The following is a 23,819-nucleotide window of genomic DNA, read 5'->3' as shown; positions in this document are numbered from 1 at the left end:
TTATGTCAGAGTGAAAAGAAGCGGGATTTTATTCATGCAAAGAAAAGGGAACGTTGTTGTGAAATCATCTATATTATAATACCCGTATACGTCTGTCCGTCCGTCTGTCACGCAAAATGGTAGCTTAGCTGCGCAATAGCGAGAAGGACGCAATGCGGTATAAAAAACACGGGCGAACCCGTGGATTTTCCACGGGCTAACGACTAGTAATAATAAATCATTAAAAGTGTACTTGGGTGAATCTGTTTTGAAAAAGCATTTCTTCCCAAAAAAATAACACGCGCGAAAATTTAAAAAAAAAAAAATTTGGCGCAAGACGGCAAACTTTGAAGGCTCTTTTCACAATTAGTATTTAGGCTATTTCTAAATTAGAATCACCTAATTTGAACCTATCAATGTGAAACTTATCAATGTGGGCTAGATTATTTTGTTAAATCTAAACACAACTTATTTTCCCGCTATTTCAGCAAATCCTGGGACCTGGATTATTCCAAAGTTTGAATGTTAAAAAATGCGACTAGCGCATTCTAAATATCTGTGCGTATATACAGAAGTTGCATTTTCGCGGCCTCGCCAATATTGTTGTCAAGGATGGTACATAGGAAAATTAATACCACTAAGGCATGTAGGATACAGCAGAATTTTGCAGCTTAATTTTGTTTTCTGGATAAATGGATACGTTGTTTCGTTGTAACCACGGGTCTGCTATAATTCAAAGAGAAAAAAAAATGCTCGCAAAAGTGATAGATTACGATATGGTTAACATGTCGCTTTTTAAATTTTTATATACAAAAATACACACACAAATTAAAACGTTCCACACGTGTTTACTTAAACCTTAATGGTAATGCTGGCCACGGAGATGTTGGCATACTATCAATAAATTTGTTGTACTTCCATTGCAAAGCTGTTTCCAAGCTCAGTATTGTCGTTCCTTTTGCGCCATACTTTTCTTCGTACAATTGTTTTCTATTAAATGCTGTGGGAGGTAGAACAGTTCCTTCTGGACCTTTTCGCAAAACTAAAATTAAACAAAAAAAAGCCGTTTAACTATATATAGTTCGGTCACAATACTCCAATGGAGCTTCGTTTTACGTGGTAACTTCGGCAAATACACGTTTCCGGAATACATGTTTTTTAAAATCTTAGAATTTTTATGCTTTCACTAAGGATTATATTCAGCATCATTGAATTAGCGTGTGTATAAATTTTTAACCTAATCCGACATGTGAAAATGCTGTTTCGGTGGTATTAATGTTACGGTCAAAATCTTCGTAATTTTCGGTAACAGAGTACAATTAGGACAAAATTAAATTATTTCACATTCTATCAATTTTTAGGTGAGGATTTCAAAAATCACATTCATTTTGTTTGAAAAAAGTTAAAAAAAGCAGCGGTACATCTAAGAAAACTACTTCGGGAAAGGCGTATTGGAAATAAAATCTGGTACATGCTTACTTTATTATTAAATCTCGGATGGATATCTTCTTCGAGATAAAATATTTTTCGTGGTCAAACATTCAAAAATCAGTCAAAATATGTTCGTCAGAAAGACGAGGAAAATATCTTTTTAGGTTGTTTGTAGAGGAAGAAAATACTGCGCTAGGTGTATACTTTATAAAGTTAAGGTGTTTTTTTCGTCGACCAACAATGACAACATTATTACTCTCGTTATCTATCTTCACCACCACTATTTGCTTCAATCTCGTGCCGCGAACTCCAAATAAATATGTTTTAAAAGAAAGGTTTTGGAAGCAAAGTAATCATATTTACACACGAAACTGGTATCCTTGCCCGGTTTAAACCTATGAAGCAGAAGCAAATCATAACATCCTGAAATTGTTGTGTTCTTCTGCACTTTTTGTCGAGGCGCTCCGCAGTTGAATAGGATAAAACTAAAAATATAACAATTTCTTCTCTGTGTTTAGCTCAAAATTGTCTTTAAAATAATTTACTTCACTTTCTGCTTCACGCTTCACTTTAGACCTAATGCGCATGCTTACTTCACTTGCTTCTGCTTCTGCTTTATACATGTGAACCAGGCTTTAGTCCCGTGAAAAATCCACTTTATTAGAACGTTTACACGTGTAAATTTATTTATAGTCACTTGTAAAGCATGACTAATTATATGACAACTTATTGTTAGCCACGGAATATTAACAGGTGGTAATTTTTAATTGTGAAAATGGTTTTCCAAATTGTGGTCATTAATGATAATCGAGGGTTACTTTTTTAGTCTTGCAGATTGCCTATATATTTAAAGTTCAAATCTCGTCTACCAACTCTACCGTTCACATATTAGGTATATTAATTCTATTTAGGGAGGTTGACATTTTGCGGACTAAAAACCCAGCCTTTTATAGATTTAGCAATACAGCCCATCGAGGACGCAATTGTTTCTCGGCATCGGTCATAAAGGGTTTTAATTTAGAAAACATACTTTTACACGAATAAAGAAAAATATATAAACCTCCCGTGGATAAATGCCCCCGGACAATTTCCACTTAGGAAAAATAGGGTTCAAAAGTTCTACTTTGGCAGGGATGTGGGCCAATCAACTAAGCAAATATTCGCTAGATGCACTTTCTACAATGTTCGAATTATGAAACAACCCGTTCCACGACCTAGAGAGGTGCAAAAAAATCGGTAAAATATAATGTGATGACGTTAGCTGAAATAAGCACACAATAAGGTATTGGATCAAATCAAGTTCGCAGTGAGTTTTACTCATATAGAAACAACGTTCCTAATTGCTTGTGCTTGATATATTTCAAATCTCGTCCTTTTCCCCAACATATTATGTCTAGAGTAATAGAACACATTTAAACTTAATATGACAAAACAGGGGTTAATATAACAACAAATCTGACATACCATCAACATATTCAACGCATTCCATGCTGACATCATCACCTTTCTCGTCAACTTGTTTCGCTTTTGCTGCATCTACAACAAACCATAACATTATTGCGCCACTCTATATTTCTTTATCGCAAACAAATTTCTACGAACCCCTTTGTTTCCTATGTTCAGCTGATTTTAGAAGAAACTCCTTGAAACTTTCATCCATCTCAAACTCGTTATTTTCATCGTCACTTTCCATTTTTTCTCCATAACTTTTTCGTTTCTTTTTTCTTTTCTTCTTCTTTTTTTCTGGTAAAATATTTGTCATTTCATAATTACAATTACCAGCAACATTTGTGTAGGCTTCATTCCAATCCACCGCATCGACATCTGTATTTCGTCTCGACCTTTCTCCCTGCCAATTACTCGAATACGACTCATACAAACAACGATAATATGTCGCATAATAATTAAATTTCTTGTATTGTTCTAAATGCCATTTAGCTTGAGCGACACAAGAGTGCAGAAGATATTCTACTCTCTCCATACCAATATTATTTTTCTGTTGTAGAAAAATCAAAATATTATACTTCAAAAAAACCAAATATGTGTAGTAAAATTGCTAATTCAAATGCAATATATATTTTTTTTCAAATAAGCATATTTTGAGCCTGATCATGTGTTTTTCATAAGCATATTCCAATAAATCTTTTTGCCATTAAGCATAACCCTAAGCATATTTTGAGCCTGAAAAAGTTGTTTTCATAGACATTCTTAAGCCTCATTTTAGAGTTTCAAATGTTTATAAAAATAAAAATGTATAATAAAAATCTACTTGAATGCACATGTCTCTCTAATTTGCTCCCACCATTGATGCAAAAAAATCTGTTCGCTAAAAATAGATGTCTGCTTTTTAGAAAGTTGATTTTGTTGGACATATTTTCAACAACTCGTGTACATGTTATGTCTCAATGTTGTTTTTACGGCCTAGTAAAAGCCACAAATTTGTTGGTAAAAAAGCTAAAAATAACAGAAAAAGAATTAACTGTACTATTTCTTAACGTTTATCATTAGCAACGAAAATAAAAACCCAGGTAAAAAGACAGTTTTTTCGTTTATTTCTCTACAGAAATCTACTTTAAGAGCAGTTGCATCATTGTACTGTACTCTATGCGCTAAAGTTTATTTTATCTGGATTCTACCACTCCCAAAAAAATTCGACAGTTCTACTTTCACATTATATTATCTACAAATCTCTTAGTAGAAAAATTATTATACAAAACTACAAGTTACGTTTTTCTAAATACAAAACTTTAAAACGAAAAAACACACAGCAAAGATGCGACATAGCAATTTGTTATTCGTTGATTATTCTAAATCCAAAAAGGAACATTTTATCTCTTCATATTTTTACATTGCATAAAAAAAAATTATATATAAAATTTAGATATAGTAAAAAAAAGTGTAAAAGATAAATTTATAATAAAGTGAAATCCAAAAAATATATTTACGACAGATTTCCACTTTAATTGGATCAGTCCGAATCGGATCCGAAACGGTTTAAAACCAATCCGACTAAGAACCTTGAATGATTTTACTGCTTTTGAGATATTGGCGAACAGGCGAGATGTCAAGATCGTATTCATCATGTTGTTTAGCTATCTGGCTAACATTTTTAACAAAAAAAAATTAAAAAATATTTCCCATTTATCTCCTTTTTTAATCCCCCTGTTTTCTTTTTCCTTTTGTTTTTTCAGACTGGTGCAATTGAGTGTTCTGGTAACGATGACGACAAGGCACAATCGTGAGTCATATTTCTAATGTTCATTTCCTTACCACAATTTTTTACTCTCACCATTGCTCTCACATATCATTGCTCTCACATATCATTGCTCTCACATTTCATTGCTCTCACATATCATTGCTCTCACATATCATTGCTCTCACATATCATTGCTCTCACATATCATTGCTCTTACATATCATTGCTCTCACATATGATCAACCACAGATAATATTCTTTGACATTTTTACTTTAAAATGTAAAATTTCTAAGTGGCAAACATTAAAAAAATATATTCTACTCACAAAAATTAACTCTTTCCTTTTCGTTTTCGAACTTACATTCAAAACTTGGACCATAAAAATATTAACCCTTTTTTTGAATCGAGTATGGAACTGTTTTTGAACATTTTGGATGAAAAAAACCCACAAAACTCTTCTGCGCATGCGCGGATCAAAATCCGGTCAAATCTGGATTAGTGGAAATCAGTCTTTTAAAAACTAGAGATAGAGCGAGAACTAGAAATGACAAGTTGACTTGTGCTGCGATCCTCAAAACATCAAGGATTTTAAAAGCAACTAATCCTTAACTAATTCTCTTTAATAGCTATTTTTATATTAAACATACTTTTAATATTTCTCTTCTTCATCCTCAATATTTTTTAAGGACGTTATCTTTCCATTAAATTTTTTGAATTCGTGCAAACTCCACAATTCGAATACAAAGATTTGAAACTTATCGAAAGAATGTGACACGGACCTTCTTCTTCCCATTGCTACACTAACTGACTGTGTTCTACTTGTTCTGGGTTCCATTCTAAGAACAGATGCCAATTTAGAAGTACCCATCTCCACAAAGCTGGTTACCATTTTTGAGCAGTTTTCTTGTTGTCGCACCGTTCCACCTAAAATGGCAATCACCACACCAAGTTCGGAATCACACTCTATCGTGGCCCGAATTTCATCAATAAGTTCTTTGTTTTCGTTAAGTAACTTTTTGCCATTCATATTTATCACCAAGATATCACCGGAAGCTCGCCCCACCCACAACGCGCCTTTAGAATACCATATCGCAGTGACTCTGTTGAGCGTTCCTGACCACGCAGAAACGCGTGGTCGTGTTATAGCAGCATTTTTCACTTCGTCAGAAATATCATGCTCTAACATCTCCTTACTAGGTGCATAATTTCTGCGCTTCGAACTTCTCTTCGATACCATTAACGAAGGTTTTTTTCGTAGATTAGTTAATAATTTAGAGGATTGTGTTGTGAAGTCAACTGCCTCCTTCTTTATTTTCTTCGTAGTGTTTTCGCTTTCATTCGACGGTTTATATGCTTGCAAGGAAGCTGCGTTGGAAGAAGAACGTTGTTTACCAGGCTCAACATTGCTAGGGAGAGGCACTGCGTTAGATATTGTCTTAAGGTTATCAACTGTGTCCGCATCTTTTCGCGATATAGCATCTCTAAATTTAGAATATATACCCGACAGTCTACTCGGTCTTCTTGAAGTGGGAGTGGTCGCGCCTACTGGGCTTTCAAGAGGCGCAACGGCATCTTCACGCTCATTATTACCGCTGTTAGCGATGTTACCGCTGTTAGCGATGTTACCGCTGTTAGCGATGTTACCGCTATCAGCAATATCACCGTTATTGCCGCTATTAGCGACATTACCGCTGCTACCACGGTTAGCACTAACTACGGGACTCATATCAACTTGTTCCGAAAACGATTCCTCAAACGAAATTGCATCATTAAACTCCACTGGGCGAACCAAGTTCTGCTTTAACGGAGCTTCCATATTACATTGCAATTTCAACAACTTAGACCTGGTTTCTACGTCCCATTGCGTGATAATGGAACTCTTTCGATCACTCAACCATACGCTACTTCCATCAGTAGCCATACATGAAATTAAATGGTGTTTCTTCATGCGCAAAGCTTGAATCTGTTCCAGAATTTCGTACGTATCGGGATTAATTATGATGATCATGTTACCAGAGCCTACCCACAATTCAGTGTTGTTTCTTGTGAACGTCATGCATTTAGCTGGAAGTCCTTTTGTTGCAAGGTTAATTACCTACAGAAAAAATTGTAGTTACCACAGTAATGTAGCATTGCAGCTTCAGTACCATTTTTGCATAAAAATAGCTCAAAATTGTGGAGATAAATTGTCGATTCTAACGGAGTTTTTTTGGTGTGGATAAGAAAGGCTCCCTTACTTTTAGACACTTGTGTGCTGCTTTTAACTGGCGCTTATAGCTAAATATCATTTTTCTTACTCTGCTTTAAATTACTCTGTATCTTATCTTCTTTTTTAATTAATTTAATTTAAGTTTAGTATTTCTTGTGAACTTCTAAAACAAATTCTATTTTGTTACGTATTTATGTATTTTTTCTCAGCATGTGTTTTGTTAAGGCAGTCGCACTATTGTCTGTTTCTCAGGAGGGAAGCGCTTATTGAATATATATAAAAAAAAAGATTAAAATAATAACACTTTTATATCAATTAAAGTAGAAGCAAGCTGCGAGGACAAAACTTGCATCCGCGCACTGTTTCAACTTACAGTCGGTTCAGACCATTTCTCTTTCATATTGGATATTATATCTTCAATCTCTTCGTTAAACAAAAGTTTATCTTCGTCTGCTTCGCCTTCTTTCTTGCTTAAAACCAAAAGTGTTCCATTTGCAAGTGAGGCGAAAACTCTCAATACATAACCAGCCTGTTTAAAACACAAAAAATTTAAATGCTTATATCGATTTGTTTCATATAACCTGAAGACTGAGCGATCTCTACAAAAGATGAATTTAAACGCTTGAAAAGTTTACTCATGAATCATAGGCAAAACCTTTTGATGGTTATGTCTCCACATGCGTAGTTATTACTGCTCACGCGCAGACATTACTGCACACGCAAAGTTATTACTGCGCGGGAAAATTGAGGCAGAAGTTTTTTTATTTTTAATTTAAAATATAGACTATCCGCTAAAATTAGCTTTCCTTTTCTTGTGATTGAATAGAGCCTAAAAAATTGTTTTTTGAATCACTGTACGCAGAGGATGGAATTTAGTCAACCGAATGGGTTAAAGTCAAAAACGTTCCTCTGGTACTTAAGCCTGAAGGATGCCGAGGCTTCTTTGAATAGTAAAGTATTTTCTCTCCTGATTTATCTCACTTGCCCTCAAAAAATATCTAAATTATCCAACCAACCTGTTTTTCGTACGTCACCATTTGCATGACCGGATCACTGACAGGTACAGTCCACAACACTGATGGTTTTGCTGACGTCAGCTCATCAGATAAATTGATTTGACCAAATATTTCAATTTGTCTACCCTGTTAACATGACAAACATTTTGTCACTTTTAGTCTGACCAATGACAGTAAAGTAAAAAGATTTTTCCGACTCATATTTGAACTACCGATGAGAATTTTATAGTCTTTACAAATACAATACTTACCTCCGTTCCCAGCCACACGTGTTTTCCAACATTTATTGTACACAGAACACGTGGTCCGGGACATATAGAATGCAAGACGACCCGCTCTTTGTAAACATCAATTATTTTGTATTCTCGAAACGTTTCTTGGTCACACCATAGAAGTATTTTTTTCTCTTCTTCTTCATCGTTGCTGTCATCTGCAAGGAAACAGTAAAACGCTTGTGATTTGTAACGAACATAAAAAAAAAATTGGTACACAACGAATCCGGTACCTACCTTCATCGGGGTTCTTCCATAACGATACACATTTGACACTTTCTAAGTCACTGCCATCAAGGGAGGGAAACACATTGTCTAGTACACGTATCTCTGGTGTTTCTAAGCGTGCTAAGATTTCAGTACATGTAGGTCGTACTACAGGATTTGCACGCCAACAGTCCTACGGCGAAAATAAAAAACACTTGTTCACTTCAAAAACGGAATTGTAAACACGTAAACATTCTCAGTGGTTCACATGAAAACAAATGCCTACCTCCATTAAAAGTTCTAAATAAGGCATGTTCGGGTTTAGGCCATCTTTGCGTAATGAAGGACGAATGCCACGACTGACGGCTTTTTTCATTTCCGCGGCAGTTCGATACTCTCGATACGGTCGAAATCCAGATATCAGTTCATACAGCCACACGCCGTATGAAAATATGTCAACCTATAAAAAATGAAACGAAGCTTGACTTTTTTGGCAGTGTAAATAAATTAAAATTAAAAAAAAAATAGTTATACTTTTTCATCATACGCACAGCCTACTTTAATTTCAGGTGCCTGAAAACCTGGCGTACCACCCTCTCCAATAACGCCCTGCGGAGTTGCAAACGCTGAAATTCCATAATCTGAAATTTTAACGTTAATATCGTCATCTGGATTTAACGACCACACGAGCACGTTATCAGATTTCAAATCACGATATATAATTTCTGATTCGTGCAAGTAGCACAACGCATGCGCGACCTAAACACAAGAAGCAAGTTGTTACATGCAGAAATGTAGAAAATACACGCTTAAAGCTCGTGTCAAAGATTATTGACCCATCATGAAGATTACTGTTATTGTTTTTCTTCGTAAAAGTGGTTCGCTTTATGCCAACTTACCTGAAGTGCTATCAGGTGGGTGATTTCTTTGCTGAGCACTGACCCAACACACATGTTAAACGTGGGTACACCTCGATATTTCTCCTCTCTCTCATTTTGCAACTTCTCCAAAATAGTTTGCAAACTCCCCATGGGTGCTAATTCCAGAGCAAAACACAAAGGGGTGTGGCAAACACCAACGAAGTTGATAACATTCGGATGTTGCAAGCGACATAATACAGCAACCTAAAAAGTTTAAAAGAGTAAACAATTGACATCACATTACCCCCTGCAAGATTATGTTATTGCAGTGATACTGACCTCTTGACGTAAGTCCCAAAAGGCTCTGATCACTTTCCCATCTTCCATGTGATCTTCTATAGTTTGATCCGTGGGCATGAACACATCAGAAGAGTTGTCGGTCCAATTCGAGTTGGCATCTTGAAACGACTCATTAAAATATCTATTTAAAAAGAATATTTATCCTTAACAAGTGTTTGTATTGGAAGATTATTACCTTCCTAGCATATACCATAACACTCCTGATTTGTTAAAGTGCGTTGTAATTTTGTGCACAAAATTGTTGTTTCGTAACTTTTTGCATGCTTTAACTTTCTTTTAAAAATTCATCAGAGCGCTTGTGATACTCATTATTTAAACCAAAATTTATTTCTACCTCTGTTTATTCATATTATTCCTATTTCTACTTCATACTTATAATACGCAGTTACTTAAAAATTCACTAATACTGTATCTTTTTTAGTCTTTAGTAGTTTTTAGTACTTTTTTAGTCTTCATAGTTTATCCAGTATTATCCAGCCTTTTTTTTAATCCTTAAGACCATAAAATTTGCATTAGTAAATGTCTTACCTTGTTTTCGTAGCAGAATGGAACTGTTTGACAGCAATTGCTTTCCCCTGATAACAACCACGGTACACACCTCCTGCTCCTCCCTCACCAAGGCGTGTCTGTTCAGATGGTTCGAATTCAAATTCGTCAGGATTGATCACGTAGTGACTAGGAAGGTCTGTTAACAGCAGGTCTGGTACTACTAGCCGCAGCTTCACTGGTTCTGAAGCATGTCTTGTGCAACTGATTGCTTTGAAGCTTGTTGCGGCCAACGCGCACACCTGGAGATCAAATTGATTAACGTATTTCGGTTCCCGAAAAAACGATGCATAATTCTCTTTCAAGTTTCCAGCTAAACCATGAAAATTCTCTAGTGTCTGTTGTCGAGCAAATTTACATACAGGACATGGAATTAACTTTTGAATCAAAGCGCAGCCATATTCGTCTACATCTTCAAGTCCTGAAAATCAAAATTTAAGTGAAAAAAATATTTTTTTATTACAAAAATTTAAAGCTTTAAGAGATAACAGATTTTCATTTTTCCCATTTAAAATACGCTCATGTTATACTTATTTCCAAAAATATGATTTTACAACAATAATTTTTTTTTTCACAAAATATGTCAATAAAATTGAAAACGCTAATTTTCTTCTGGGAATGCGAATTTCTTACTTCTTATAAAAAAAATTGTCTCATTACTTGTAAATAATACAGAAATAGAATACTTTTAGAACTGAGCCTTACCACTATGCTCATCTCGTGTTTATTAGCTTAGTAAAGCAAGTCTAAATATGCTTTCAAAAAAATAAACTCAAACGCAAAAAAAACTTATATATATTTGAACCTGGGTACCATTCGGTAATGAGCATATCTAAGTGGTCGACGATAAAGCCCATAACAGAAAAGTCTTGTTCTCTTGACCAAACGGAGATGGCAACGCCTTCATTACTGTAGTGCTCATACTCCATCTAAATTTGTAACATACAGATTAATTTTGTCCATAGGAATTTTTAAAGAAAATTCCTATGGACAAAATTAAGAAAATTCTAGTGTGTTAACGTCTCTACTAAGATCAAAACAACTCGATGTTCTTCAGGAGGTAATAAAAACATTCGATATTTTTCTTTTTGTAAGAGATAATATAAAAACAATACTAGATATTCTTCTGAAGATAATGAAAACTAAATATTCTTCTGGAGATAATAAAAAAATACTAGATATTCTTCTGGAGATAATAAAAAAATACTGGATATTCTTTTAGAGATAATAAAATACTCGATTTTCTTTTAGAGATAATAAAATACTTGATATAATTTGGGGGAGACAATAAAAAATCCTCGGTGTTTTTCGGGAGATAATCAAAATAATTGACATTTTTCTGGAGATAATCAAAATATTTGACATTCTTCTGGAGATAATCAAAATACTTGACATCCTTCTGGAAATGATTATTACACCCCTTACCTCATCACAAAACGATTCGACCAAAAAATATCCGTCTTCATACAAAACAAGAATTCCTTCTCTCCAAAAAAGAAGAGAGTACTCATTTGTAACATTTAGTTTCTCCAACTTCGCATCATTGTTGTCTGCTTGTAAAATCATCCCCCATTTATGTACAGCTATGATAATACGAGCTAAAGCAGAATATAACACTAAATTATGAAGTAAAGTTGAGTAGTAAGAATTCTCAACAACTCTCTGAATAAAATGACCAAAAAGGATCAACAACACAGACAGAGTGTTCGACAGTTGTCAAGTCAGTTGCTTCAAATTTAAACGTAATTCAGATTTTCCTGTATTTTTTTTATTTACTTGATAAAGTAAAAAATGTACATACATATCACAGAAAATTAAAATCTGATTTTCCAGACAGTCCGAAATACATTTTTCTTATTATTTCCGGACAAAATTGTCTCAGATTCCAGGAAAACTCCAGGACAAAACTAAACTTGATAAATTTCCAGGAATTCGAGGACTTAAAAAAATAATTTTTGAGGGCTTTTTGAGGAGCTTATTTTCCTCAGGATATTCCAGGACTGTGATAGCAATGACCTAAGGAAGTTGAAATAAAACAAAGCAAAACCTACTAATACACACAACAACCAAAAAAAAAAGCTTTTTACCAATTAAGCGACTCCAAAATCCAGATGGAATATAATTCATATGATAGTTGCGATTGATATGATCATTGGTTTTCTCATTAACCAGATCTAAACCTTTCTCAGGGTTAGAATATTTTGCCATTTCTTTTTCCATAGCTAATCCAGGTCGTTCCTTTGGTAACATTGCTGGTATTAAAAAAGTTTCGTCATCCAGACACAGTGCGATCTCAAACCTTTCCAACAGTCTAAAGTACTGTCAAAATCAAACAAAAGCAATAAAAACAATATATTAAACTAGATTTTGCCCTGAAAAGGAAACATCGCCTTGTATATATAACTGCATACCTGGGGAATGTACTGTTCTGGCAATCTTGGATTTTTCAAGAAGATAACCATTAAATCCCGTTTTTTAATATATCCACCAACAATAAACGGATTTATTTGTCGAACAGTCACCACCAGAGAAAGCATGTCACAAAGCCACGAAGGATCAATAAAAAACAGCGTGTTCAGTTCTCGTAAATGGTCGTTGAAATGGAGCAAGATGCCATTTTCGTGAAGAAACTTAGCCGCTAAAATACAATTGAATTATACCTTATACTAAATTTTTACACTTGCGTTTGTTAATGCGCGGTATCAAGCACAGAAAAAAACGTTTTTGCATAAAATATGCACTAAAACATTTTTCTTCACCAACAAAAGGATCTGAAAGGACTTTTGAACGCATTTGTATTTCGTCCCTTTTATATGTAGGAAACCTTATACTTGTGCGAAAAGCATAACACACAAAATAGATTTTTTTTTACTGCACGAAGAGTAATATGCGTTAAAATTAGTGCGAAAAGAGAAAGCATTGAAACTTGATGGATATTTTAAAAACTAAAAAGAAGGTTTTGACAAAGGTGCTCAGTACACCCATTACCGAGTCTTCTGTATTGCACTACTAATTTACAGCGGTATATGTGTTTAACCTTCAACGGAGTTTAAACTAGTAGATATTACAATACAGAAAACTTGTTTCTTGATGTTTAATAAAAAATATTAAAAAAGTAACGTGTAAACATAACAGAAAAAAGATCACCTATGATAAGCTCCTCCACATCAAAAATATCGTTGTTAGGATTAGCCTGAGCCAGTATTAACATTTCATCCATGGTTAAAACTGGAGGTAGTTCCATCTCTTTTCTATATTGAGTTTCTCTAACAATGCTGTCATATAACTGGATGTAACTCAAAGGAGCCTAGAACCAAAACATAGAATACATCTAAAGAAACAGCTAGTGATGAATAGCAGAACATTATCTACACAATTACCATTATGATTCTTGTTGTTTTCAGTTCCCATGTGAGAAAAAATACATACCATTTTTCCAATACCATCATTCGAATTGTTCATTTGATCAGCAACTGAGTAAATTTTTTCACGCAGGTAAGACAAACCTTCTCCCGTGGTATTAGACACAAAGGCACAACCACTAATAATTGGAAACCCCTTCTTATCGTATTTATATCTAATTTCTTGATCCATTCTGTCAAGTACCATCTTTCTGTTTGCATTAGGAATGCTATCTATATGCGTTCCAACCACTATGACACGGGAGTTTGGAGCACGTGCCTAAAAAGAATGTGAACAATCTTTGAAAACGTACTACCACGTTGCGGGTAACTCTTTGCCTATACCTCTTCAATAACAGCCGTTGTTTGTCTGGCTCTGCGCAAAATGTCATCGCAAGTAGCGAGACACGCAAAAAGCTGTATATAACAGACGGGCGACCCCATGGATTTATTTACCGGCCACCAACTAGTCTCTTTAGTACGACGCGCAAAATGGCATTGCATGTAGAGCGACATATGCGCATTGTAGTATATAAAAGATGGGCGAACCTGAGGATTTATCTACGGCCCACCGATTAGTACCTGAATATTTAGCAACCAAGGACCAAGCGAGTCAATTCCTTCCTGCCCATGAGTTGTATTGAAGACGGCTAAGTACAAAGTTTTACCAGTTAAAAAACATTGATGGGTAGCATAGTAGACATGCTGACCAGCTAAATCCCAAGAACTGAATAATATATCTTTAGGTTCATTCTAAAAAGAGAACAAAATATTCATCTTTTAAATTGTGTCCTTTGAAATGAAAATGCAACACAAAATAGCAGTAATAAAGTTTTCGGAATGCGTACTTATGTAGTACAACTTATAGAGTCTCGAAATTGTAGTATAACTTACAGAATCTCGAAATAATGTTCCAACAACAGATTTTGATGGTGACGACAGACTCCACTGCTCAACTGATATCCCAACAGTGGATATGTTTGGTGGGGGCTTTTTACCTTGCAAAGTTGCAATCAAAGTTGTTTTCCCTCGTCCCTAAACAGAATAAATATGTCATAATCAGGACGTTACTTCCATATAACAAATACTTCAAAGTAGCAGAATGTAGAAGGTACCTGCAAACCAACAACCATTAACTTCATCCTATTAAATGGCACCGATTTCCTTAATTTCACTCGAAGATATGGTAAGACAGTTTTTGCATGGTTTCGTTCTAAACATTTTTGAAGCACATTGCATGTAAACTGCAACAAATACAGTAACACAAAAAATTCCCATAAAAAACTCACCATCAAAAGTAAAAGGAACATCGGTAATGTTCAGGTTTGTTAACCTTAGATTCCATATATTCTTTAAATTTCCAAGTTCAGCTGGTAATTGGCGAAGCGCAGCATTGCTAAAACGAAAACTCAAAGAATGCAACAAACATACCTGTTGAAATATTATACAAAACACCTCCCACACTTAGTAGAAATCTTATTTTTAAATTACCAAACTTGACAAAGAATGTTAAATAAAAATATTAAAAAAAAACAATGAATTATGAGCATACTGGCTTAAGTCAAGTTCACATAAACTTGTCAAGCAACAAATGGAATCCGGAATATGCTCCAATTGGTTATAACTTAAGTCCAGTACTTGTAGACAATACGATAGCAAGGCGACAGGAAATTCACAGTTTGTATTAAAGGCGGCTTGAATAGAGCCACTGATGCTATCAGCCACTTTCTTTTTATCTACTGCAACAAATCCCTCTGGTCCACAACTAGCTGTAAGCTAAAATATATTAAAATAAATTTTTTATAGTATTGAATTATGTTTTTATCTGATTCATAAAACTACAAAAACATACCATGTTGTGTGATAAGTTCAACTTATTTAAAACTTTACATCTCCAATTTCCTGGAGGAGGTAGTGTTTTCAAAGCATTATGACTCATGTCTAAATGTTGCAGTGACTGAAGATGACATATATTTGATGATAATGCTCTCAAATTGTTATGTCCGAGATTTAATCTCAGTAAAGTTTTAGACCAAACTATCTGTGATAAACAGGTGAATTCTGTGAGTTGGTTGTGTGTAAGATCCAGTTCATTCTTATAAGAAAATAAGAATAAAATAAAAATAAGAATAAGAATAAATAAATAAACATCTAAAAAGGTCATCCCAAAACAACTTCATTATGTTAGATAAGATAAACTGGCCTGTTTTAGTTACTACAGTAAATGGTGCCTATGTTTATATCACAATTACATCACTATCACTAAACTATTACAGCCATTCGGCAGACTACAACTTACCAAGGGACACTTCCAATTTACACTGAAACTAGACAGCATGTTATTTGAGAGTATTAGCTTTCTCAAACCAATCGCACCACTTATTGCTGGTGGAATGCTTTGTAACGCGTTATTGGAACATTTCAACAATGTCAATGAAACACATTCCCATTGTTCATCTAAAGCAGTTAGTCCATTATTTGTCACTGGCTCCGGTGGTAAGTATTGCAACAGATTTTGAGACAAATCAATTGTGTTGACATGCTTATTTAAAAACAGATTTATGGGGACCTTCTTTAATTTGTTCTTGCATACCAAGATTCTTGTTAATCTGAAATGTAACATGAAATATTTCACTTGAGAAACATAAATCCTTATACAATTCACAAAAAATTGCATTGTATCATTGACCTAAAACTTGGTTGACAAGGAAAGTTTATTACTCATAAAAACATGACAATTGTAATCTTATATTACAGTTGGTATGCATGTCAATTCAGTGACCTAATTGATTCTAGAATAATTATTCCTGCAAAGTAGATGAAAAAAATTATCTTTTTTTTTTTGAGCTCTTTGATTTCCACTTGCTGACGTGTCACCAAAGCTAGCAGGAAAATAGCATATTATGTTTGTTTTTTGCTAAAACTTTTTTTGAAATACTGTAACAATCACTGCCATCAAGCACCTTGCTATTAAAAACTTCATCATCTTTTCATTGTCGAGAAAGAAAAAGAGACAGAATCAGAAAGATTAACATAAATATTCTAGCTAATATGCTACCTGAACAGTCAGTACAATTTTTTTAAACTTTTGCATAGTACATAGTATATTACTTGGTGTACAAAAAAAGGAGATTTGATAGGCAAAACTTCATAATAGGGGTCCCATATAAGAACTGAATATTATGTTTGGCTGCTATATAAACTCTTTTATGATGTTCTGTCCTATTTATACAAAGTCAAATAAATAGCATGCCGTAAGGGAGGATGAAATGATGACTAATTTGCTGTCAACACAGAAAAAACCTTATTGACAATTGCTTCTTAGGGCATTAGTACTCCAGTTGATAAAAAAAGTGATAGACAATCACAAGAAAAGTACATATTTATGGAGATGCATTTTTTAATGAGAACTACCTTTTTGTTATAAGATCAATCTCCACTAAAGACTAAATTTAAACATCTTGAGTTTATCTCCTTTTCTTCTCTTTTATTACATATTCTGATATTGTGGTACCAGTTTTCCTGATTTATAGTATCATGGTGCTTCACCCTTTATTACAAACAAACAAATTAAATAAAAATATTAATTTGTCACAAAACTTACTTTGCATTTTCCAGCCCTTGGCTAGGAATGTTATTTAGCTCATTACAAGATAAATCCAAATCCTCCAAGTTTGGTAATAGTTCAAAAAAATCCATGGGCAAATCTGTAATCTTGTTTTCATGAATATCAATGAAGCATATGCAATTTGCATTACTTTCGAGCCAGTGTCGGTGTATTTTATGCAATCCAATTGAATCCCAGTAAATGGATAATGGATTTTCTACTAGTGTTTCATGTTTAGCAGACACTGCAGAGATGCTGTATGACCTTCGATACTTTTTAACATTTCTAAAAAATATGTGAAAACATAAAACCAGTTAAAACATAAACATGGCTGAAAACGTAACCAAACTTCATAAGAAAAACATTTTTGCACCTTTCTAACAAAGTAGCAGTGAATTCTGGGTATTGATTTGCTATTGAAGATGTTATTTCTGCCTTTTGTTCCAAAAGGTACTTTGCCAATTCAAGGTCCTTGTTACGACAAGCAGCAGACAATGGACTTTGGAGTGCAGAATAGAAAGTATTTCCAGGCAATATGTCATGCACAGCTATGCCTTTATTAACCAAACACTTGACAACATTTACATGTTTTTGTATGCAACCAACATAAAGGAGTAAATTTCCTAAACATCAAATCTTATGTACGGTATTTCTACAGGTAAAGGCAGCCCAATACCTGAAATGTTTAACAACACTAACCTACAACAAAACCACCTTCAGATTTTGCAATTTTAGAAAGTCCAGCCCATATATCAGCATACTCATGACCAGGGCTTGTTCCAATTCCACCGTGTGTTGTTTTCATTAGTACACCGGGCACGTTTTCAATGATAAACTCCAGAATGTTGACTTGACCATGCCTACAACAATGGTATATTGGGGAATCCTTAAAAAATACTTCCTCTGGATGAAGCTCTACTCCATGGGAGTGAAGCAGTTTGAGCACCTAAATGTAAAGAATATAAATAGTGTTTGGAATATCATGCTAATAAAAATTTTAAAATCTAACTTTTAATTACACAGTTTGGGAAGCTCACTGCTATATTAGTATATAATGTAATGCTTTCCAGTCAGTCCTACCTCTAGATTTCCCTTCTGACATGCAACTAACAAAGGAGTCATCATAGAGTTGTGCGTTTGCATAGGATCTGCACCAAGTTTTAGCAAATGTTCAACAAGTGGAGGATGATTGTTTTCACAAGCAAGATACAAATATTCTCCAGGTTTGTAGGCCCCATATTTTGTTTTGTACGTAAATGCAACATCACCCTTTATAAGCTTCTCTACGCTTTCTTTATAGTAGTAGAGAAGATTGAGAATATTTTTCAAATCACCTGTCATGCAAGCTTGTACAAGTTCGGAATGTATTTCTAAAAGAGAGAAAAATATTTGTTGCATTATGAAAGCACAAACACAAAATTATATTATTTTGCTAACTATTTGTCAAAAGGGTGTTTTAAGCTCTACACAATGAAACAACTTTGAGGAAAAATTTTAAATGTTGTTATTGATGTCACTAACACAAATCATCTTAGTTTATAAATGTATTCCTTCCCAGGTTTTACAACTCATGTTATAGTAATTCCGATCATCACAAAAATAAAACAGAAACATAAAAATTCATTGGCATTGAAAAAAACTTTACGATCTGATGTCAACATAAAAGTGCTACTGACATCTTAAATTTTACGTTATTTATCAGGTCAAATAACTGGATGACTCATAGGAAAATTCCCCTGGACTGGGAACAAGGGACTGGCAAGAGGTCACCAAAACACGACCTGATTCCATAGCAGCAAATCTGATGGATGGATGTCATTTATAAATTTTCAAACTCTAAACAACTTAACTGTGCACTTGCGCCTACTTAGTACTCCCAAATATATCATTTTTATCTAACAAAATTTCAAGTTCTATCCAATGAAGGAAGAGGGAATATTTTTTGAAATGATGTCATTGATAAGTACATCTTAACTGCTTGTCTGCCTAAATTGGATTTTTCTATAGGCCTACAACTAATAAAAATATATTATACCAATTCAATTAATTGCTGACTTCAAATTTCACATTATGGAGAGAAAAGTAAACATAGTAACTTACCACTTTGTGATAACTCCATGCTTTACCTAGCATATTGTATTCATCATTTACTTTCATTTGTATAAATATAAACATTCATTCTAAAATTAAGAAAAGTTTCTTATGAAAAAAAAATTACTACCAATAACTTTCTTGAAGATATAGAATCATTGCAATTTAAAAAAACTTCATTCATAATTTACATAAATATACAAATAGCCTCTCCTTATCATAGCTAGGGCAGAGTGTTAGGGCAGGGTGTTTTCTCCACATAACAGGTCATAGCTTGTTGCAAGTCAAAGGTCATATTTTTTAAACTGTAAAACTGCCATTTACGAGAACAGGAAAATATATAATAAACCTCACCCTCACAAAGAGGCACACTACATATTTTCTAATTCTTCAAAATTAAACCTTTTCTGTTTTATTAAATATTGTTATGTAACAAACACCCAAAACTGTTGGTTGGTGTTAGCTTTTTTTTAAACTGAACACAAACAACCATGTTATATATATATATATATATATATATATATATATATATATATATATATATATATATATATATATATATATATATATATATATATATATATATATATATATATATATATATATATATATATATACATGATTTTTGTTTATGATGATTTAATTATAGAGCATCAAGAAAGTATAGTATATAAAATTTTAATAAAATAAAATTTTATGTAGATTTGATTATCTAATAAAAGAGACAGGTTAGTGCACAAAAATTTTTAAACTAAAAATTAACAAAGCATTGTCGGTATGGTTATGCTGAACTGACTAGGAACTATTATAAAATAAAAAATGAAACAGAAGGGAGTTTCGAGCATTTTAGTGGAAAATAAAAATGTAGATTTATGGCTACCTGAAAAAATTTTTTTCACGTTATCTTATAGACAATCTAATTTGCTTTTATATCTAATAAATAATTTTTTAAAATGAACCAGGACTTTTGAGAAATAATGAATATACTGAATATGTGTCTGAACCATTTACAGTATCCTTAAAATAAAATATCAAGAATCAGTTCCTATATGTGTTCAGAGAGTCAAAAAAATAACAATACAAAACCATGAAATAGAGAAGAAATTATTTCCAAAAACAAAGACTAAAGAAACAATATTATACACTACATTTTTAATCATGCGACTGATGCGCAATAAAAATACTTTGTTAGATATGTAAAAATGGTGGTGTGCAAAAAATTTAAAAATAACAAAGAAACCAAGTCAAATGTCAACAGGTTATAATTTAATGTAATCCACCCAGCATATTTGTTCACATTTGATGTTTCAGACCATTACAGAAAAAAACAAAAACAGACCGGTACAGAAAATAGTTTATATAATAAATATTAATTCTAGTTACAGATAGCAAACAATGAAAAATAGATAACATCCATGACTTTCATAGGCTATACCTTTAAAGCCAGTGTATTGAAGTTAAAATAAGTTTAATGCAACACCCCTAAAAACACACTGCAAACAACAATAAAATCATCCAAAAGTCAAACCAGTTTAATAATTAATAATGTTATTCATACAGCATAATGTGACACTCGAAGTCGATAAAAGTCCATTAACATGTGACTCAGATTTAACGATGGATAAATAAGTGAAACCAAATAAAACAATACTACACCAACAATTGGGAAAAGAAGGGAAACAGTGCCTTTTAAAAATGGAAGAGCACTGTAACCCAGGAAAGTTATGTAAAAGTAATAAAACAAAGCAATTAACCATATCGAATTTCCGAAAAATCTTGCGCTGAAGGAAGTAGGAACAAAAAGGAAATACATTAGTTGAACCACATGCAGCATTAATAGGAGTGGGAAAAATGCATTTAAATGGACATCGAATGCATATCCAAACTCCACTTTTTCTCTGTGCTTTTCACCTCCAGGAAAACGAAGATACTTGTTTGCAAATAATGACAACAAACCAGCAACAATCAAACCAAAACCAATACAATCCACAAATATCACCCAAAACAATAACTTTATAAACCCAACAAAACTTAACTTCAACACAACTGCAAATATTATTGAAGAAAAAAACAGCCATGCACTTAGCAGAACTAAGAAAGCAGGATCATCTCTGGCCCATTGTCTCTTAGTCTCTTGGTGGTACGAAAAGTTTCGATACACTTTCTTTGGGGCGATGATCAAATAAACCATTTGCCAAATGGCAAATTCAAAATCCATGTGTCGTATTTTAAATATTCTTTTGATGTACAGAAAACGTCTTTGTAATGCTATACGATACATAATGGATGACTTTCCTTCTGCTTCTTTTTTCACAGATTTTTGAGATAACATTGAACTGTACGCTTAATGTCACATAAATGAAAATGTAGTGTTTCTATGTATCTAAAATGTAGAAAAATATAATAGAAATATGTATGTAAAATGTAGAAAAATATAATAGAAATAATACACATAAAGACAATAAAGGCATACCACCTTACATGTGCACTACAGTACTGCATAAATGAGACTTTGCATGTGCACAATAATTATCACCTTAGCACATACAGTACAGTCCAGATGTAAGCGTACGCGTACGCTCAACTTGCAAAAATAATTGCTTTCATTAAAAAAAACAATAGGATAGCGAGTTCCTTTCAAATTGCGCGAAAAAAATTGCTTCGTGTTAAAAACAAAAGCATAGCGAGAAACATTGTTTAAAAACAATACTCTGCGCGAGAATAAATTAAACGCGACGGCCATTGAATTTTAATTTTTTTTAACAACGAAACTAATTATAGTAACGCGATTTTAATCTGATATATTTAAAATCACAAGCTCTTACTTTCAAAATGCGATCTAAAAAAACATTTCTATTGCAGTTTTTCGTTTTTAAACTTTTAAAATGCGATCTAAAAAAAAATTTCTATCGCCGTTTTTTGTTTTAAAACTTTTAAAATGCGATCTAAAAAAGCTTTTCTATAGCTGTTTTTCGTTTTTAAACATTTAAAATGCGATCTAAAAAAACATTTCTATCGCCGTTTTTCGTTTTTAAACTTTTAAAATGCGATCTAAAAAACATTTCTATCGCCGTTTTTCGTTTTAAAACTTTTAAAATGCGATCTAAAAAAAAAATATCTATCGCCGTTTTCCGTTTTAAAACTTTTATAATGCGATCTAAAATTACATTTCTATCGCCGTTTTTCGTTTTAAAACTTTTAAAATGCGATCTAAAAAAACATTTCTATCGCCGTTTTTCGTTTTTAAAGTTTTAAAATGCAATCTAAAAAAATTTTCAATCTTTGTTAAAATAAAATAATTTCTATCGCGTAAAGGCTTTATTTAACCCGCGCAACCAACAATGCCTTCTCGCTAGTCTATTTAGTTTCCACGCAAAACCTTTGTTTAATAAAAATATTAAACAATGGCTCTTCGTGTCACATTGATAGAGTTGATAACATTTGCAATTATGCTATTGGGAATAGTTATGTTAACACTATTTAACAATAGTTACGCGCAGTTATAATAAGCTATTTTTTCTTCAATAATCTTTTGTTTATTTTGCGCAAGTTAATGACTTACAAGACTCGCAAGATAATTAATAAGAACAAAAGACAAACAACTACCGCCTCCGAGAAAAAGGTGTGAAACTTGAGCGTACGCGTACGCTTACATCTGGACTGTACTGTAACTTTTGTAAGAGCTTTCGTTGTAGATCATGTAAACTTCATGGAACCCAGTGTTATATTTACTTATATTTTTGTTTAACCCTATTTGGTACGGAGCCTCAAAAGTATGGGGCATAAAGGGCTTCTGTCATAATTATAACTCCTAAAAGATTATAGTTATTGTTATTTTGTAAGAATTATTTCAAACCTATCTTTATCCTTTATCGAAAGAAAAATGTTATCCAATAATTGTATGCAAAGAATGTTTCAGCATTAGTCATTTGTGATTTAATTTTTGCCGCAAGCTCTTAAGGGACCTGTTTTATTTATAATACAATGTAAACACATGCTACTGAAATAAATCTTCTGCACATTCTTATTTGTTTTTTTGAAAACGTCAGTAAAAGAAACTTGATCAAAACTTTATTTGTTAAAACACGTGCAAAAAATGGTTTCAACGGCAAAAGGAAATAAAAGATCATAGTTTTACTATCGTTATGAAGAAAAGATAACCCCCTGAGAAAAGAACAGGGCGAATTGACACAGAAAACAAAATGGGAGACCATCACAGTGAATATAATGTGGTACGACACAGCCTTTCTTTTTGTTCAGTGTTTCGATGTTTTGTTAACATATTTAACACTTTTACAACACTTAGGGCTCCAAAGGTAAATTAAACGATCCAAAAAAACGCACTTGAAAATTCTAATATTGATTCACGTGTGCAATTTGTAGCATGCGTGTTTTTTTTCATGGAATACCCGGAATATATTAGGATGCTTTTTGCTGAAGTTAAGAATACTAATGTTTAATAAAAAAACAACAACACTACTTTCAAAAAAATGTAATTTCATTATAAAGTTAAGAAAGTTAGTTCACATGAAGCTTAACTATTCCAAACACAAGGCTGTATATAGCTAAAACATTGCTGATTTTGGTCGAATAAGGCTTACAAATTTGCCTCTTTTGTTTTAAAATGACGAGAAAATATCTTT

The 23,819-nt window shown here is 33.2% G+C and overlaps 4 protein-coding genes across 5 annotated transcripts in view; all 4 read right to left on the bottom strand.

Moving 5' to 3' along the window:
- The window catches only part of LOC130655540 (cleavage stimulation factor subunit 3-like), a 58,341-nt gene that overhangs the window by 23,667 nt on the left and 10,855 nt on the right, over positions 1–23,819 (bottom strand). The window lies entirely within an intron of this gene.
- On the bottom strand, positions 742–3,408 carry LOC130655545 (gem-associated protein 8-like). The gene is made up of 3 exons (XM_057458320.1): positions 3,013–3,408; positions 2,875–2,946; positions 742–1,021 (listed from the first exon to the last, which is right to left on the bottom strand). Exons 1-3 carry the CDS (start codon positions 3,389–3,391, stop codon positions 828–830), a joined length of 645 nt encoding a protein of 214 aa, XP_057314303.1. The 5' UTR covers positions 3,392–3,408; the 3' UTR covers positions 742–827.
- Positions 4,185–19,543, bottom strand: LOC130655538 (leucine-rich repeat serine/threonine-protein kinase 1-like). Of its 2 annotated transcripts, XM_057458311.1 has the most exons (28): positions 19,186–19,543; positions 18,166–18,455; positions 17,785–18,031; positions 17,459–17,708; positions 17,083–17,370; positions 15,778–16,087; positions 15,331–15,573; positions 15,031–15,254; positions 14,768–14,874; positions 14,594–14,691; positions 14,373–14,513; positions 14,061–14,231; positions 13,507–13,758; positions 13,225–13,384; positions 12,489–12,715; positions 12,165–12,396; positions 11,503–11,675; positions 10,883–11,006; positions 10,060–10,498; positions 9,511–9,652; positions 9,211–9,435; positions 8,846–9,070; positions 8,598–8,771; positions 8,342–8,504; positions 8,084–8,262; positions 7,833–7,958; positions 7,190–7,345; positions 4,185–6,702 (listed from the first exon to the last, which is right to left on the bottom strand). In XM_057458311.1, exons 1-28 carry the CDS (start codon positions 19,202–19,204, stop codon positions 5,257–5,259), a joined length of 6,831 nt encoding a protein of 2,276 aa, XP_057314294.1. In that variant the 5' UTR covers positions 19,205–19,543; the 3' UTR covers positions 4,185–5,256. The 2 variants fall into 2 exon arrangements, with proteins under 2 accessions (XP_057314294.1, XP_057314295.1); XM_057458312.1 differs by lacking the exon at positions 15,331–15,573.
- Positions 20,265–21,582, bottom strand: LOC130655543 (protein unc-50 homolog). Its single transcript, XM_057458319.1, has one exon. It carries the CDS (start codon positions 21,506–21,508, stop codon positions 20,729–20,731), a length of 780 nt encoding a protein of 259 aa, XP_057314302.1. The 5' UTR covers positions 21,509–21,582; the 3' UTR covers positions 20,265–20,728.

This window comes from Hydractinia symbiolongicarpus, chromosome 8 (assembly GCF_029227915.1).
Source record: "Hydractinia symbiolongicarpus strain clone_291-10 chromosome 8, HSymV2.1, whole genome shotgun sequence".
Taxonomy (NCBI): domain Eukaryota; kingdom Metazoa; phylum Cnidaria; class Hydrozoa; order Anthoathecata; family Hydractiniidae; genus Hydractinia; species Hydractinia symbiolongicarpus.
This window is presented reverse-complemented; position numbering and strand designations above follow the sequence as displayed.